At 41.2% G+C, this 18,610-nt stretch overlaps 1 protein-coding gene across 2 annotated transcripts in view; it reads left to right on the forward strand.

Moving 5' to 3' along the window:
* The first annotated feature begins 807 nt into the window (after positions 1-807).
* Positions 808-18,610, forward strand: part of PCCA (propionyl-CoA carboxylase subunit alpha) — a 304,978-nt gene continuing 287,175 nt past the window's right edge. The window contains exons 1-4 of one of the 2 annotated variants that reach the window (XM_042805848.1): positions 808-936; positions 8,546-8,623; positions 11,758-11,805; positions 11,901-11,969. In XM_042805848.1, the coding sequence (XP_042661782.1) occupies positions 874-936; positions 8,546-8,623; positions 11,758-11,805; positions 11,901-11,969 (258 nt within the window). In that variant the 5' untranslated portion in view covers positions 808-873. The remainder of the gene's footprint in view (positions 937-8,545; positions 8,624-11,757; positions 11,806-11,900; positions 11,970-18,610) is intronic. The other variant, XM_042805846.1, reaches the window with a different exon arrangement.

Consider the following 18,610-nt stretch of genomic DNA (forward strand, 5'->3'; position numbering starts at 1 on the left):
CTGCAATGAGGATGAAGAGGCGGCTCAGGTTCACCCTCCTCTCCCACATCACCGTTGTTTTAATAACACTATTTAAAAACTGTTGTTCCTTTGCCTCGCGAGCACCGACTCGAACATCTCGGACCACACCTTTTCTACACTTCAGCGTTGTGGGCAGCTTTACACCTCTGTCGCATTTCAACCCCAAAAGCCCAAGACGGTCACAGCGACGCTTCGGAGGCACCTTCCTCACAGCGTTCCCAGGGCCGGACGCCACTTCGCTCGGGGAACGGCACAGTCCTGCCGCCTCCCTCGGCCGAGGCCCAGGGTACCTGCGGCACCGAACCGGGGCGCAGCCCGCTTCGGCAGGGGCCGACCCAGAGCGCCGTGTGCCAGAGAGCTGAGCGGTGAGCAGCTCCTGCAGACGACCAGGAACACGAGGATTAGCGGCGTCCCCGTCCCCCTCCCGCCGGCGGCCCCGCCTGCGTTTCTCAGGGCGGGAGCCGGGGCCGGGCCCTGCCGGCGCGGTTACGCTTTTCACCGTTACCGCAGCGCAATCCCCGCCCCCCGCGCCTCACTGCGCCGCCCGTGACCCCCAGCAGAAGCGCGGCAGCCCCACGCGTGTTGTGCGCGACACCCGCCCGGCAGGCGCCCACACGCGGAACCCCCCCCAACTTCCAATCCAGGGCGGGCGCGATGCCGCCCATCCCGCTGCAAGGACGGACGGACGGACGGACGGGACCCGCCCCGCCCCGCCCCGCCCCGCCCCGGTGCGGGCGGCCGCGCTTGCTCCCTGGCGCCCGCGGCGGCTGCTGGGATTGGCTGCGGGCGGCCCGGCCCCGCCGCCGCCGCGGGTGAAAGGGCGGCCGGGTGGCGGCGGCGGCGGCAGCGGACATGGCGGTGCTGCTGCGCTGCGGGGTGGCGGGCGGCCGCCGGGGGCTCCGGGCCGTGCTGAGGGTGAGGAAGTCGGCTGGAGGGTGGGCGGCGCGGTTGCCTCCCTCCTTCCCCGTTCCTTGCGCGGTGGTGCGGGGCGGCTGCGGTAACCTTCACCCGCCCCGCGGCTGGGTGAGGGGCTGTTGGGGAGCCGGCAGGTTGCCGGCTGGAAATGGCGGGGGAGGTGGGGTGCGGGGGGGGGTGCGCTGCCCCTCCGGCTCCCCGGGGGCCGGTGGCGGTTTGGGCGCCCCGGGCTGGGGTGGGCGGCGGGGCTGTGCGGGGGGGGTCGTGGTGGGGGTGTGGGAGCTGGGCCCTGGGCTCGGTGGGTGAGGGCTGGCGGCATCCAAGACGCTGTTCCTCGGTGCATCCCGGCCGTGTGTTGCTAGGGGTGGGGTTTTGTTCTTTCTGGCTTAAGTTTCTGCGGCTGGAGAGGGTTATGTGCTTGCTCCCTGTTTGCTGCCGTGCTCTGCCTATGGTAAGGAGGGCATTATCCAAAACTCAGGGTTAGAGTGCAGTTTTATACTATTTTTAGGGGTAAAATGCTAGCTCTTAGAAAAAGGCTACTGCTTGGTGAAACTGTTGTCTTTCTTCCCCCCAGATACTTGTGGCTTTTGCAGCTGTCACTTAAAGCTTTACTGTGTTTTCTTAGTCTTCTTAATCTTCATGAAAATGCAGTGAACTCATTGCAGAACTATACTAATGCGTTTGGTGAAGACTTTAAACTTCTAGAAAGCCATATTCCTTAGACTATGGAGTAGCTTCACTGAGGTAGTTGTTACGTTTTATTATCTATCACCTCTACAGATCGTTAAAAGAAATAGGAGATTATTTAGGATAACAAGCAGTGTTAGCACATGGTGTTGTGTAACAGTTGAATGACCCTACAACTAGTTTGTATATGGGAAAAGTGGTGCAAAATACGTCTAGCTGCTTACAGTAGGAAGAATCTCTCTATATTTTTTTTTTTTCCTGAAAAGGAAAATGTGCATAGAAGTCTGCAAGTTCCAGTGGAGAAGAGAGGAGCAACTTGCAGAAAATACTTGCTCTGTGTACCCCTGAGGGTATGGGATGCGTTTCGTAACTGCATAACAGTACTATAAAGAACTCCTCACATGTCTTTAGGGAACATGTAGAAGAGGTGGTTTATGTGGGCAGGGCATTTTTAGAAGGGTGTTAGAGGAAGAAAGGATGTGCTTTAACCAAGTGTTTTTCCTTAGGAAATATGCATAGCAAACCTGATTTGCTGTGAAGGTGTTCGTGAGAGAAGCTTCTTGAAAAACAAGATTGTTTGATTGGAAGCAATGATTTGGCATTAGCGGAGGGCTTGTGCTGTTTGAAGACTTTATTTTTGGTAGCCGTGTGCATGTGTATAGATGTGGAAGACTTCTGCTCTTCCCACTAAATAGTCCAAAGACTTTGAGGTCAGTCCTTTGGAGCCTCCCTGTGAAAGGCCTACTTTGTCTCCTTCCTCCTAACATCTCAAGGGTGTGAGCTGACTGCAGCAATGTAAACAGTATGGAAATGTTACATTAGTGACACCTTTGTAAAACAAAATATTTTTATAGCTACGTAATAGCATTTGTGACTTAGGTAACTGAAGTGATTTCTCGCCCTTAATATCTGTATATGAAAGTCACCGTTGAGACATCAGTATGTTGGAAAGCATTTAATAAATTTGCAAGGGAATTACTTTCATAGATTCTTTTATATTTTGCTAACATAGACAAATAACATAATTGATGTCTTTAAACTTTTATGTGCTTGGAGATTTTGCATTTTTTGCAAAGGCTAGTAGCTAGTGAGTTGTACTTTTGCCCTTGTGGAAATTGGTATGCAGGACCTGAGAGGACAGTGCAAAAGCACTGAGCTGGGGATTTAACTAATTGCTGTGTTTCTAATCTAATGCTTAGCACTTCTGTTCAGCTTTTATTCAAAACTTATTCTGTTTAGAATATAACCAAGATTTCTTTTTGAGTGCTTTGCACTTCTGGCACTGGGAGAAAATCTGATTGTTGAAAGAAGGCTGTGGTTACAGAATAAGGATGAAAGATGGCTTTTGATATTTCAGTCTTGAGAGTCTTCTGAGAGAGCTGTCAGTTTAAAACAATGCAGAAAGTGATAAATACAGTACATCATGAAATAAAGAGTAAGCTGCTGATATGGATTTTTATCAGTGTAGAGCAGTGTTCTGACCACTGAACTAAGCATATAGAAAGTTTGTGATATGTGCCCTCATAAATTGTTCGCTATGCACCCACCATTTTTAAGTCACGGAAGTTATCTGTACAATGGAAGCTCCTTGCTCCCTTCTGTGGCATTTTCAGCATGCTGTTCTTCTAGGGAAATGTTTTTCCCCTTGTTTATGAGCACAGAAGCATTAGGCTGATGGGATAGCAAGACTGGTATCATCTGCCATTAGGGAAGAGAATTAACATGGTCACCAATACGGGGAGATGAATATTGCCCTAGACTTCTGGAGTTCAGTGATTGTTTCTAGTATGTAAACTACAGATTTGAGTACTTACAAGCACCCTTAAAACATGCCACACGTAGAGATTTCTGGTTTTCTCCTTGCTCCCATGAGTAGCTGTTTGGATTGTGTAGGCAAAGCATGCTGTGCCATCTACTATGGGCAAACCTTAGTTCTGGAAGAAAAAGTTGAGTTCGCTAAAGTTTACATTGAGTGAAAAAGTCAGTCTTATTCTGAAACACTCCTTGTGTGTGTTAATTTTCTAGTTATGTTGCCTGTCCCAAATTTGCATTGGTGGTTCCTGCATGATTGTTGCAGTGGTGTGATCTATTTCACAGGTGGTAGCCTTGCTGGAGCTGTTCAAGCTGCTGCCATGAGAAACTTTTCCAACTTTCTGCAGCTGCTAGGTCTTGATCACAGGCCATTCCGTTTGAGTTGCTGTCTCCCTCCAGCTTGTGCCAGCACTGCTGTTTGAATATCTGAGTGGATAAGCTGAGCTGAAATCTGGCTGAGAACACATTTTTCTCACTCCTTGTGAGTATCTTTACAGCTGGATGTATTCCCTGGTCTGGTTCACTATGTGACTATACAAACTTCTGGGGCTGCCACAAAGGAGAAGGTATTTGGGTGCAGGAATTATTTCATTTTTAAAAAATAGCCCTATGAATGGGTGTTTCTTTGTTTGTCATTTGTGTGCTGTGTTGGCAAATATGAAAAACTGATTTTCTCTTCTTCTTATAATTACCTGTGGTTCTCAAACCTGCTAAGAGTGAAAGAACTGTTGTGTGTAGTGCTGTGTACCTTACAGAAACTTGTACTACATCTTTGTAGTTGGTTTCAGGAGGATCTGCTTAGAGTTACAGGTGCTTGGCTGTTCAGCACTCTCAGAGTACAAAGAAAGGGAAAGTGATTTACTGGAGGAAAAATACATAGGTGTTATGCTTGCTTTTCCTGTTTACAAGTTTTGTATAATCTTGTATTAATAAGCTACATTTTCATCTTTATAGATTAAAAGTCTTGCAGGTACTGCTTCCTATATGCTTTAGACACACTCTTATCAGTAGAGGTCCATAAATAGGATTAGGTTGTCAAATAAAGATTTGGGAACAGTTGCTGTGTAATCAATATATGGAAAAAAATGACGTTTTCTTCACGTTTATAATTACTCAGGAATACTTACAGCTAGTGGAAAATACACTGCAAATATAAAGATGTTATTTTTATATATATAATATCAACTTGAATATCTGAAAGTGTAGTGGCAAAAATCTTAGCAGGGTTACTAGTGGAAGACAGAAGGAAGAGGTAGAATTTATGGCTAGTGAAAGTAAGTATGCTACTCTAGCTGTTACGATTGTGCATTGCTTATTTTTTAGTAATTTGTATTTTCTAGTAATGGTAACATATACATTCCTTCCCATATTAGACTTTTTAAAGCAAACATTGGTATATGATGCTTTTCCCGCCTGGAATCTGGAGCTCTGCATCTTCATTTCGACAGAGACCTTTTTCTGCTCATAAAGCTCAGTATAAAGGAAGTATTTACAAGATGACCAATATGGCAGGGAAATTTCTGTCCTCCATGAGGGACGTATAAACCTTTGAAAACATATATGTAAGCCATCTCTAAATAAGAAGTTAATTTTCTATTTTGCTGTTGTGTGCTGTGTCCTTAAACCACCTGAAGAGGTTTCCTAGGGCTGTACTGGGCCCCTGGGAGGCAGGTTCTCTGCTTGGCCTCAGAGCAGCGGTGTGAGATGATCATACTGTTGTACAAGTTACTGAGTAGTTTGACTTATAGGTAGTTATTTCATAACTATTACAACTATTCAGGTTTGAGCTCAGTTTGGCTATTGTGCAGTTAACAGATAAAGCAGGATGCTTTTCCAAAATACATGACTAACACTATCCGTTATCTGATGATTATGTAGAGGTGGGAAACTCCAAGCCAAACTTGTAAGTCCAGAGTTAAGCTCTCATAAATGAGTAGTCTGCATTCTTGGGCTTTAAAGAGTTAAAAGTTTTATCAAATTGAAGTAACAAATCATGACAAAAATAGCTTATACCCAATGACTCTACTGCCCTCTCCTAGTTTAGCAAGATACAAAAAAGTCACTAGGTCAAGCTGAGCTCTCTGGGCTCTGTTCTGGAGAAATTTTTATGTAAGGTGTAATACCTAGAGCAGGTGTGGCTTTGGGAAGGCAACCAATTAATGTAGCTTGAGGGTTAGATTGGCTTGGCTGTGTTGGTGGTTGGGAAGCTCTCTGGTGGTTTTGGTGTAGCTTTTAATGAATCCACCTGTAGCAGGAGCTTGGGAGCCCAGGGGTAGGTGACAGCTGAGTAGCTGCTGATTCAGAGAGGGCAATTTAGTGGTGTTCCTTTTCAGTCCTAGCCGTGCATTATTTACAACATGTCAGTTTAATTTTTGCTCATAGTAGCTAGGAGCAGACCTCCAAAGAGACTTGAAGTGGATTCTAGGTTAAGCAAGCTCTTAAACCTTAGTGTATATTGGTACAGATACATAGAAAACCCCACAACCCCTTCTTTCCAAATCTCTGAATTAAAGTTGGAATTCTACACCTGAGCTGAGCAATATGCTTGATTTGCTTTAGGAAATTACCCCACATGTATTCAATTCGGGGCTGAACCTGGTTCTCTAGGTGGTTCTAGTGTGTGTGTGTGAGAGGAGGTAGTGAAGTTTTTAAACATAGCTGCATAATTAGGTTAGGCTATTACAAGACTTTGATGTGACATCTGTCCAATCCTATAGTGTAAAAACAGAGCTGAGTGTGGATTAATGCTTTTCCAGTTTTTTAATTGCTTGGTACCTTTACTCTTTCTGTATAAAAAGTATGAACAGGGCACCTTTCCAAGACAACGTGGCTAACATTCTAAAACTTAATGCTAACTAATTTTCCTGTCATAGCCTTTCCTTCCAGTCCCCATCTGTGGCATAGCTTTTCTGGCTTCTCATATGCATTCAAAATTAGCTTTGTATGAAAGGTGTTTATAAGAAAGTTCAGAATCTTTTCCTCCTTTGACCCCCCCCCCCCCCCCCCCCAGCTAACTGAGTATTTAGATTATCCCCACTGACCCTTAACAAGCACTTTGTTCAGTGAGTAATATTAACTTGGAGATTTTTTGTTTGTGTCTTCTATGACCTTCTTCAGACTATTTGTGGTCCCTCAAGCACTTCTGTCAATAGTGTTTGAGAGGGAAGGAACTCAACGTGCTTAACTGTGTGTGTTCTGGAACAGGGGAGTATATTCTGCTGCTTCTGCTATAGCTACCCTTGCTCTTCCCTCCAGCAGGATCTAGATTGCAGTGCAGTCACTGGAGGTGTAAATGTGGGATAATGACCAGCTGGTTGGTGTGGTTGTGGCTGATAGAATTCTGTCCTTAACTGTATCTTCCCTCTAATGCCTGAAACAGCTTTTACTGTCACATCCTCAGATGGAGAATATACCCTGCAAAGAGAAACCTCTGGTGGTTTTGATTCTAGCACATCAAGTGATTTGCATTTCAGGTTGTTATACTGGATTTTATTTTGGAGAGTGAAGTGGAAAAATTAAAGAATCAAAACCCCCCACCAAAACAGAGAACCTGAATTGGGAGAGAACCTGGCATGTGAAACAGTAAAACAGTTGCATTCCAGAATAAGTATGAATATCTGAATTGTTTCAGAATAATTAAGTTTAGCTGGATTACCTGGGACAATATGCTATGTCTGCCACTAGTGGTTGGCATCTGAATGGTTTGTGAAGCTGTAGCAGCTTTCTACTCATGAAGCTTGGTCTAAGCTGACATGAGGTAGTGTGCTCTTAAGGCTTACTTTAGTCCTGTATTCCAGGACTGGTATTGAAATATATTGTTTTTTCTTTATAACATTATAATATCGGCTGCATTCCAAATGTGATGCCCATCTCAATCCTGGGCTGGTTTCTGCTTTGTGATGCAACATACAACATGAAAAGTATCTTCAAACTAGATCAGGCTGGAGGGCTGTGTAGGGAGTGTTCTTATTCCAGTTACTACCAGTCACTGGTATTTCAGAGCTAGTATGAACATATCGTAAACTTAAGATAATTTAAAAACTGATAAAATTCTATGTTCACTATTGTTGTGGAAGGGGCAGCTGAATTCTCTAACCTCTTTATATGAACATATACTTCCTTATTTTTTGGTCTCCTTTCTAGTATAGTCAGTCTTTTTTTTTTTTTTTTTTTAATCTTCTTACAGGAGACCCTTTACTTTCTAGTACTAAGATTTCCGCAACTTGTGAAAACAATTCTCTCAGAATTGACAGGTTCCGAGTTCTGGCAGTCACTGCTGTTTTGTGCTTTGTACTAGACAATGTTGAATATTAAGGCTTTGTACAGTCTATTTGATTCCAACTGGATGAACAAGTGTAGCTCTCAGATCTATCTGTATTGATGCAACTTTGGCGTGCAATCCTTTATCTGTCCAATTATTTTTGTTTATGGTTGACTGTAACTGCCGTTGTGTTGTGAATTAAGTTGCTTGAGAAGTACCTGTCTGAATCTCCTTGATATACTTGCCAATCTGTTGTATCCTCTGTCGTGTTCTCTTTGAAATAGCACATGTATGCTGCTTTTTCCTGACATACACAAAACTTAAACTACAGGAGCTGTCTTTGTAGAAGTTGGTCTAGAGCAGAAGCCTTGGGGAGAAGGAAGAAGAGGCCTCTTCAAACCACTGTCAGGGGTTGTGGTAGGGAAGAACTATCATCTAAAGTCTATCCTACTTTTGCGCTCCATACTGGCCCAGTTCATTACCTGCTGGATTCCCAACAGCTCACTAGCAGTGAAGGCCTCTCCCCATCCCCAGTGTGTACAGACATGTCCATGCGTGCTCTTTTGAGAACTTCTTGGTAAATATTTCTTGAAACAAGGAAATAAGATGGTATAGTGGAGGGTTGATTAATTTATACTGAATGACTTTGTATCTAGAGCTTCTGAATTGGTTTTAGTTGCTGTTTGTTGGGTTTCTGCTTGGGGGAAGGCAGATCTTTAAGCTTTCATCCACTTGGTGGGTGAATGGAAGGGTATGGAAGAGTTTCCTCAAGATGTCAGTATATGAACTGTTTTTTATCTTGCTGGAATACTGTAGCAGGAGAAAAACGTTTAACTCTTTCTTCTGTAGTGCGAAACACTGTGTTCCAGATGGTGCCTCGTAACGTCTCATAAACTGTATTCATCTGTGTATGATCCAAATGAAAAGGTAAGTAGTATGGTGCATGCATTCTCTTTAACATTTTACTGTACCATGGCCATTTGGCTTTTGAAGCTATCTGCTGTCCTTCCCCTGTGCTGCTACTAACAATGTTAGTTTTCCTAGTATAACCTGTGTAGAGTCGCTGGTTTAACAGCATGTTTTTTTTTCCTTTTTTTTTAAACCAAAAAAGAAGTTGCTTTTGCAGTATACTTGTCAAGATTGGATACTACTTTGAGTGCATACCTTAAGAGATTGGATAAGTGGTTGTGAGCTTAGGAAAGTTACATACTGGCCTGAACATGTTATAATTATGAAACAACTATTAATATTTTGTGTAGTGTGGAAGGCATAGGCCTATTAAAACAGCTGGGAGCTAGACTAGCTGAAAGCTTTTCATAGAAACAAAAATTTGCAGTAGAGGCATCGTGATTGTGAAATGATCTGGCATGGGGGTAAGAACTTCAGAGCTTGGATAAAGATGGGCCTTTAAGGCCTGCAGAGAATAGTAAATCCTCATATTGGGACTTGTGCAGTAGCAATGTCAATTTACAGTTATGAGCCAAGAAAAACTTTTCTTGTGGGAGATTGTCTTGGCATGTCCTCTAAAGTAACACACTTGGCAAAATAATGTAGCTGAAGGTATACTAGTACTGAAGGGCAAGAATGCTAACAATTCAAGATTGATAGGCTTGTCCTTATATACCAGTGTAGAAGCAATTAACCAGGAGTGAAACAGCATTAGAAAACAGGGAAAAACAGTATGTACCTAGAACTGTGACTTGAAGTCTTCTGAAGAAAGCTGTGTTCTTAAGGTCCTTGCTTAATCAAGGTCCCCTTTTTGTGAAGGCACAGTTATGTTTAGACAGTGTAATTGGGTATTTGGTTTCTCTTAACTAAGAGCTGTGTCATTCCAATCAGTGGCTATTACAGATAGTTTAAGCTCTTTTTATGCTTTTTTTTTTTTTTTTCATTCACTGCCCCATCTACTGTTTTTCTAATAACAAGACTTTCATATGAGACCTTAAGCTAATTAGTGGAAATGACAAAGAAATGCTGAATGTTACTTCCAAGCAGCATATTTTTTTTATGCTGGACCTGAGACTTGTCTTTAACATCAGGAGCAAGAGTCCAGTTTCTTCCTGTTAGTGTCTTTACTGCAGAATTATTAAAATGAATGTCAAATATTAACACCTTGATACTGAGAGTCTTATTTTGCACTGTGACCATGCTTGATTAATAGAACAGCTCTTATATACCAAGAACTAAGTTGATGAAGTATTTGAGTCATTAAACTTTTAAATGCCAAGTATTTGGGAGCTTTTTTTTAATTATCTCACAAGCATGTGTGCTTAAATCTTCAGGTACTTAGAATGCTGAAATTTAGAACAATTTCTGTGATCATGTTGGAAACATTTAATTTTTTTCACCGGGTTTTAGATCAGGTGCCCAGCTAAAAAAATCTTCCCAGACAAATTGCTATCTCCTGTGGTGATGTTATAGCATTTGTACCTCTGATAACTGAACTTGCTTAAAGATACTAAAGATCCATATTTTGAGTGGGATCTGTGTGTGCCTGTGTACTAGGCAGTGGCATGCATTCCTCAGCAGATTGGGCTGAATTTACCATATAAGCTTGCTGCAGCTCTTACCTGTTAATTTCTGTATGTTTTTATCACATGGTAGTAGTTTTGACTGGTCATGTGATGGCAGCTCAGCCCTGACTTGGAAGAAGTAAATCTGGTCAAGGGCACCTTGAGTATTTCTGTCTGGAGTATGGGAGAAAACAATATATACCCTAGTCTGTCGGTAGCAGTTTGTGTTGGGGTTTTGCAATGATCTTTCCTTGTACGCCTGTCTCCCCCTTCCCAAATTAACTAATCACTGTGGGGATAACAGTTTAGTTGTTGCAGTGGCAATACTTCTCCCTGCAGTCCATATGAAAAAGTTGTTTGGTGTAGGGGAGGGAGAATAGCTATCAAAATTCTTGGGGTATACTTTGATAAACCTAATCTGGTATGACTGCAGGCTGCTCCTGAAGGGGAGAGTCTTACTGATTCCCTATCCTGTTTTGTATGGGAGGCAGAGTAGGACTGTTGGATTAGTGTGTTGAACTGATATGTTCTGAATCTGCATCCCTGCTAGGTCCGGTGCATGGGAAGCAGTGGGGTAAATGTTTAAAGCAGGATTGTCCCTTTCAGTGGTGGTCTGCATTTACAACCAAGCAAGTGAAGTATCAGAGTGCACCTGTGTATTTAGTAGCAAGGCCAGTGACAGCAATAACCCTTACTTTTGGCAATGAGATTTTTATGGTAAGCATCTCTGTTCCTCCACCACTCTTTGTTAATGAAGCTTTTGTCCAGGGTATAAGGCTTACTGACTTCTGACAGGTTGTTATCCCCTTCTTACAGGCATGATAGTGGTATTGAAGGTATATTTACAGCATTAAGTGCACTCCAGTTGTAAAAGGTGATGGTGAATTTCAGGGGTCTAGTAAATTTGATTTGCTCCTCTGTTGTGCTTTGGTTGCTATGTAGTATTGAGTGTGTAGCAGTGTCGTGATGTCAATGCAGGATTTTGTCAGGTTCCTTGCCTGAGGCTCAGCTACAAGGAGGGGCAAAGCTGGTACAACTCAGCAGGCATGTCTGTACAGGGTGGAAGTATTAGTCTTTTACCCTCCATGCCCTAGGCAGAGAGGAACCTCTCCTCCTTATGATTGAAATGTCTGTTATGGAAAATCTTTAAAAGATGAGTATTGTATTCCAGATCATCTGTGCTGGTTAGAGGCACTGACCTCTGTAGCTGCCAGCATGTCCCTTCTCTGGACTTGTCTGGCTCCCAGAGCCTCTGTAGAGTTATAGTTTCTGTGTGGTGTGTGGTAAGGAGATCCAGGGAATGCTGGTGTGAACAGTCAACACCTTTTTTCTTCTGAATCTGTTTGTGCTAGGTAGATCTAGTATAGCATACTGTTTATCATCACTGGTAAATCAGCAGAACCCTTTTTAAAGAAGGTGATCTTAGAGTTATGAGCTCATGGGTAAACCAGGGTTTTAGTGGGAGTGGAGGAGAAAATGCATGTTTTTAGAGGGAGTAAGACTTGTGTGGTGTTCATCTCAAGATTCTTATTGTTCTTTTCCCTTCAGACTTTTGAAAAACTCCTTATTGCCAACAGAGGAGAGATTGCATGCCGAGTAAGTATGTAGTCTTTTAAGCTGCTTCTTTTTGTAGTTAATTCTTAAGCCATTGGCATTTTTAATATTGATAACTGTCACTTCTTGCATGGTAGGTCATCAAAACATGTAAGAAGATGGGGATTAAAACGGTTGCCATACACAGTGATGTCGATGCCAATGCTGTAAGTACTACTTGAATTCAAATGGTGGATGGGCTTCCTACTAATTCAAAAAGGCTTGCAACTGTTATGCAGGCTTGTTGATTACTGTGGTGTGCATGTTGGCAATTCTGAAATATCTTTGTGTATGTCCTTTTCCTCCATGTGCTTGAAAAGAGGGGAGATACTGGGGGTGGGGAGGGGGAGAATTCAAGTATTTACCATGTTTGTGTGAACTGTTCTGCATTTTGCTTGTGTAAATGTTACCTCGCTCTTTCCCTGGATAAAGCTAGACAGTGACATCTTGTAGTTAAGTGTACCAACTGTGAGAGTGGCAGCAAAACCTAAATTTTGTTTTGCTAATCTACACAAAAAAGGCCACGAAGAGTGGATCTTAGGAGATGGTATAGAACTTGGTATAAATTGTTGTTGTGCTTGGTAAATCCAACTCATTGCTTTCCCCCCCTCCCAGAGGAATGCACTCTCCTACCAGGTGTGCTGAACAGGCCTACTGAAGCTGTTGCATTTGAGGATATTGAGGTGCCTTGAATATTCAGCAGCATGGCAGCAAGGTGATAAAATAGCTATCTAGACAAGTAAGGAACTTGTCTAGCTACTCACCCATTTTTAGGTCTTGTAGTCTCTTCTCTATTTTAGAAATACTTTAGGTTGCTTATAGCAAGAATAGGAAGATAATTTCCTTTGTGATACAACAGCAAGTGAAACCATACTTGCATATCCTTGTTGACTAGAGAGAACATAGCAGTTCTTGCAGGCAACAAATAATACTACAGCAGAAAGGACTGCAGGTGCCCCCATATCCCAGGATAGTTTGTTGAAATCTGGAAGAGTTAAAAATCCTGTGTTATGATTTAATAGAGATCCCTCAGACAAGCTATCAGGAAAAAAAAAAGTGTGTTTTATGCAGGACAGGACTTGTGAGTATAGGTGGTGAGTTGTTCAATACTGAAAAACTGAAGCATGGTTGGAATTTATGAAAGAAGAACCTAGGTGTTTTCAGAGTTAAGTGAAAGATGAGAACTGTTGGGAGTTTTGGACTTTGACAGCACTTTTGTCTAAGTCCTTTTGTGGTTCTAGTCTGACATGACCAGCTCGTTTCATGTAAATCGGCTGTAGGTAGAGCAAGGGACTGAAGCTGGATTTTCTGAGATGGGACAAATGCCCTACTACTGGATTTCTATGCCAAGTAATTCTTTCTTTGAGGTGAATGAAGAGTATGTTTGGTCTGGGTTTTAACTGGTAGCTGTAACTGGGAGGGTATAGTAGCTTGTGGGTGCTCAGTGGTCTGTGAAATGAATTCTTAATGGATGGGTGTCAGACATCATGATAAATTCTAATTCTTTTGGAAGCCAAGAGTTATGTGGATATGAATACAAACTACCCTTTATGATCTATGATCCCTCTAATAAAATTGAAGCATGCTGATGGGTATTTGTATTCCATCTTATGTATATGGTATCTGCTGTTAGGATAAATGCATTTGCAGTTTAGCAGTACTGCACAACCTTGTTCACTGGCATAAATTAATTCTGAAAGTAAACTAAAAAAAGCTGTTTTTTTAAAAAAAAAGTTCTTTCATAATAGACTTGAGAAAATAAATTGGTCTCTTCTCCAGTGTGTCTGGATGGCTTTGTTTGTGTGGACTCTGAGCTGGAGACTATGAAAAAAGTAGTAAGTAAAAACCAAGACTGAAGAATATAAGGGAATAAGAATTACAGGAAACAGTACAACTCCTGACCTTAGTGGGGAGGGAGTACAAATAGTGCATTACAAAGAGGAAATTGAAAATGTCTACTCTGCTTCAATCTACAGTGCTGTCAGCTTTAAAATATGGATAGGGTTTTTAATTTGTAATAGTTCATAAGAAAGGAAATCCAAGATGGTATCTCAGAAATGCATTAATATACTCATAGCAGTTCATAAAGATAACATTAAGTATGTTAAATGAGACGCTGGCATCTTGAGTTCATGGACTAGATATGAGGCTCTAAAAATGCTGTAAGGGTGAAAGTGTCTACTTAGCAATTTGGATTCTTAGTTAAAGACCAAACCTATCTGTACAAGGTTAGGCATTAGCTCTGTGTGTTGAAGAAGCTCCAAGTTATTAAAGGAAAATGAGAGAAAGGCTACTTGAAATGCTGTTCTGTGTGCTTGAAATAAGGTAGTGGTACTAAGTCTAAGACTTTTTTTTGTCTAATTATACATGTTTTATGTCTACCATACATCCTTTATTCACTACCTTGAGTGCTTGCACTGGGAAATAGTTTAACTAATGTCATCATCTGTCTTAATGACTTGGATACCTCCAGTTATTCAGTGTTTGTGGGAATGACTTGGCCATTGCAGTGATGTGTTGTGACTGCCAGTTTGGATGATCTTGGTAGATGAGTCCGGAGGCCAAAGTATTTGACTGTGTTACCATACAGTAACAAACCATATTTGCCCTATGTTGTTCATTTGTGTTCAGGTTCCATCAACAGCTACCTTCTTGGTTATACCAGTGGTAGCAAAATCTCAAACACTCTGAAATCAAACTTTGGAGCTGATGCAACCTGCCAAAGGAACCTCTGTCCTCATGTAGCTAGGAAAAACCTGTTTGCTTAGTGGTGGGATGCTGCAGAAGAGTTGTGAATATCATCTTGATTCTGTTCTTGACAGGATTAAGTGAGACATCCCTCACTCCTTCAAGACTTGTATAGCAAAGGAAATTAATATGATAGGCAGTTACCCTGATGATGATGGTGGTTGTACCAAAGGCAGAAATAAATGTAAAGGTAGGCAGCTGAACTAGTTGATCATCCCCGAACTGTTTGTCTTCACTAAAAATAGTGGGACCTGGTTTTAAGTGACTAGAGTAGGTTAGGGATGGTTTACAAAATATTCTTATTAGTGTTTAGAAATTGGAGTAGATAAATTTTCTGTTTACAGAACATACAGACTTTCATTGAAACTCCTTACTACTACTTATTCTTCAGACCTTATTTCTGTGGAGCACCATGGCAAGTGCTTTGAGTGTGCTGTTAGAGCAGTATTAGTTTTGACGTATCTTTCATTATTATATCAAACTAGTAACTAGACTATAACAGTACAAAGGAATTTACAATTCAATATATTAAAACTTTGCTTATGAGCAGGAAGCAGCAGAAAGGGCTGTTAGAAATTGGGAATGTGGCAAAAATTGAACAACCTGCGGAGAGCCAAATACAACTTACTTGAAGAAGGAAAATACAAATAACAAAATATTGTGTTGTGCTCCTAATTTAAAAAATTACCAAAGATCTGAAGGATCACTGTGTTAAAATTGTTAAGGTGATAAGGAAGGGAACATTAGCAGAACTTAAAAGGAGATGGGTGACTTCAGAGACTTCTTGATGCTTGTGTATTAATGCAAAATTACAGCTGGCTGGAAATGGTATTAAATGGGATTGGATTATTGTTTTGGTTTAACCTCAGCAGCAACTAAGCATAATGCAGCCACTTGCTCATTCCTCCCAGTGGGATGAGGAGGAGAATTGGGGAAAAAAAAAAAAAAAAAAAAAAGGAAAACTTGTGGGTTGAGATAAGAATGGTCTAATAACTAAAAATATAATAGTAACAAAAACATAATAATAATGAAAAGGAATGTAACAAAGAGAAATAAAACCCAGGGAAAGACAAGTGATGCACGGTGCAGTTGCTCATCACCCGCTGGCTGATGCCTGACCACCAATTCACCCCCCCAGCTGACTCCCCCCAGTTTATATACTGAGCATGACATTCTATGGTGTGGAATATCCCTTTGGCTAGCTCAGGTCAGCTGTCCTGGCCGTGCTCCCTTCTATCTCCTTGTGCACCTGCTTGCTGTCAGGGCATGGGAAACAGAAAAATCCTTAATGTAGGGTAAGTGCTACTTAGCAACAACTAAAACATCAGTGTTTTATCAACATTATTCTCCCACTGAATCCAAAACACAGAACTGGATCAGCTACTAGGAAGAAATTACCTCTATCTGAGATGAAACCAGGATATTTACATTTACTTTTGTGGAGGTGGAAGGGAGTGTGAACTGAGAAAAAGGACTGTCCAGAGTTGTGTGCTGTGGAAGAGAAGTTGCTGCTTTAACAACTGTCCTGAAATAAAGTCACTGTGGTGACTGGGGAAAACAGCCTGACAAAATGGCTACTTGAGACCCCCATAGAACATACAGTTGCTCATGTGGTGCTGAGTATGTTCAGAAAAGTAGGTCATAATGGATGCTTTTAGGGTCTTAAAAATACTGGCTAATACTTTTTAGTACATCTGTTATTTTGGGGAAAGCAGAGGAAAGAAATTGTATTCTGTTCAAAACGCTGATTTTTTTTTTTTTTTAACTTTGGAGTTCAGCTTATCAAACAGTAATTCTTTACACTTGGATACGTAAAGTGGGGAAGGGCCAATCGAATTTGGAAACTTTTTTAATTAAAACATCTGGTGAAATTATTTTTGGGATGAGAAAACAAGCAAAGGAGTTCCGGCTGAACAAGAGTAGTAATCATATGTACTTTTTCCCCCTGAACTGATTGGAATAGAGGGTTAAGATGAAAGAGCCTCCTCAACCATAAATGTAACACTGATGGTGCAAACATTGTCAAGGAAAGCTAGAGAACTATTGTAATGCCTAATGTAATCAGCTAAAAGTATGATAAATGAAGAACAAGCTTTCACTAATTGGATCTGAACAAAAGAAGGTATAGCATAAAGCAGTGAATGAGATATAATTTTATTTGGCATTTTTTAACACAGCAGGGATTCTATAGCCATACGAAGCAATGAACTATAAATGACTGAAAAAATCCCATGGGAAAGTAATGTAAACTATTAAAACTTTACGGGGTAGTGGACAGTTAGTTACACTTCTTTAATATAGGGTTTTTTTTCTCAGTCACTTAGGACTTCAGGTGTTATTGTATTAAATTGCCTTAAGCACAAACATCTCCAAATGTTTTTAGCTTTTGCAGATCATCTTGTTCTGCTAGATAATATAAAACCAAAAATGTTGCAAATTCTTTTACTGATGTAAAAGTAATTGCACAGAATTCGGCTGTTCTCCAGAAATTGTCTTGAGTGACAGAAAACAGAAAAAATCAAATGACCTAGAAATGGAAGATCTATATTCCTTTCTTAGATTTATTTCTTTTTTTTTTTAAAGCTTGGAGTCTGAGGCAGTATTTCAAAAGGAAGTTGGGGAAAATGTGATTTAGGGAAACTACAAAGCTGATTAAGCCTGTAAGCTTCTATACCGAGTTTGTATTGAGCTGAATGAATTTGGGTGAACAAGTTGAGCTTTTGGCTGAAACAATAAAAACTCTGAATTTTGCTGAAGACGTCCCTATAGCTGAATGGGATGCTGTCAGGTTCTTTTGTTCTTAAGAAATCTAGTTGGCAAAAATAAATACTCTGGAATTTGGCATTAAAGTGTTATAGAAGTTTATCCAAAACTAGGGAGTATTCATTACTTGTAAGTAACTTAAAAATACAGAGGTCTTTAAAGTTTGTCCAAACTCTCTTTTTTTTTTTTTTTTTTTGTTCGCTGTTTACTACTTTAAAATATATGACGTTTTCTTCTATCATCTGCTACAAAACTAGAAATTCTGTTATTTTGACAGCTCATTGCCTCCCAGTGGCATTTCAGGAGTTTGTGCTCAGATAACTGGGAGATCTGTTCAAGTACTTGTATGAAAAGGATACTCTAATATTTTAATGCCTTGTTTAAGCACATGATTCCCAGACTGTTGTCTAGAGTGTATAGAATGGACTCTGTGTACTGTCTGGAGAAATTAACTTTCTCATAAATGGTGTTTGAGGTGTGCAGAACAGGAATGTGCCAGATCACACCAAGGAAAATTAGGGTCAGGTTTGCAGTTGGCGTTCTGATCTTCCCACAATGTATTTCCCTTATGCTGTCTTGTTTCTGAAACAAGTTGTTTGTTTCTTCACAAGGGATGGTGGAAGTGATGTTACTATCCTGTCCCCTTGCTTTGTCAAGTGAGCCACTGAGCAGTGTGTAAAGCATGATATGTAAGCGGTGGTCTTCCAGTGAAAGCTCAAATATCTCTGTGGAAGTAGTGTGCTTTTGTTCAAAATTTTCTTGCCTGCCAAGTGTAGTCTGCTTTTTCTTTTTAAAATTGTGTTGTTGCTTCTAAGCTGAGTAGATTGGAGGGCGCTGTTGATGAGGAAATCAATTTTTCATTGAGTGTGAGGAGCAATGCAAGATTGAGCTGCAATTTTTAATGTTGAGGGGGCTCATCAGACCTCTAGAGTCCTAAAGTTTCAGCCTGTTCTCCAATGAGTTTTATTCAGTGATAAGATGATGTGAAATGCATGTATAACCTTTGGAACAGGTCAGACTCTGTTTATATAGTTTGGCTAAGCTGAAATGTGGCTTGTGTTGGATTCTGGTTGAGACTGTAACATTGAGTAGGAGAGGAAGGGTGGTGTAGAGTAGAACGCTTTAGCCATCATGCTGCAGCCCTTTGGGGGACACTTCCTTGGAGGTGGAAAGTATGCATTGGAAAGAGGAGTTGAATCAAAATCTTTTGACCTTTGTGGGGAGGGTTATTTAATGACCAAGCTGATTTATTTGAAGGATCAGTGCACAGATTAAAATAAATTTCCTGGCGTAAAGC

This window comes from Tyto alba, unplaced genomic scaffold (assembly GCF_018691265.1).
Source record: "Tyto alba isolate M040663 unplaced genomic scaffold, T.alba_DEE_v4.0 Super-Scaffold_45, whole genome shotgun sequence".
In the NCBI taxonomy this organism is placed as follows: Eukaryota; Metazoa; Chordata; class Aves; order Strigiformes; family Tytonidae; genus Tyto; species Tyto alba.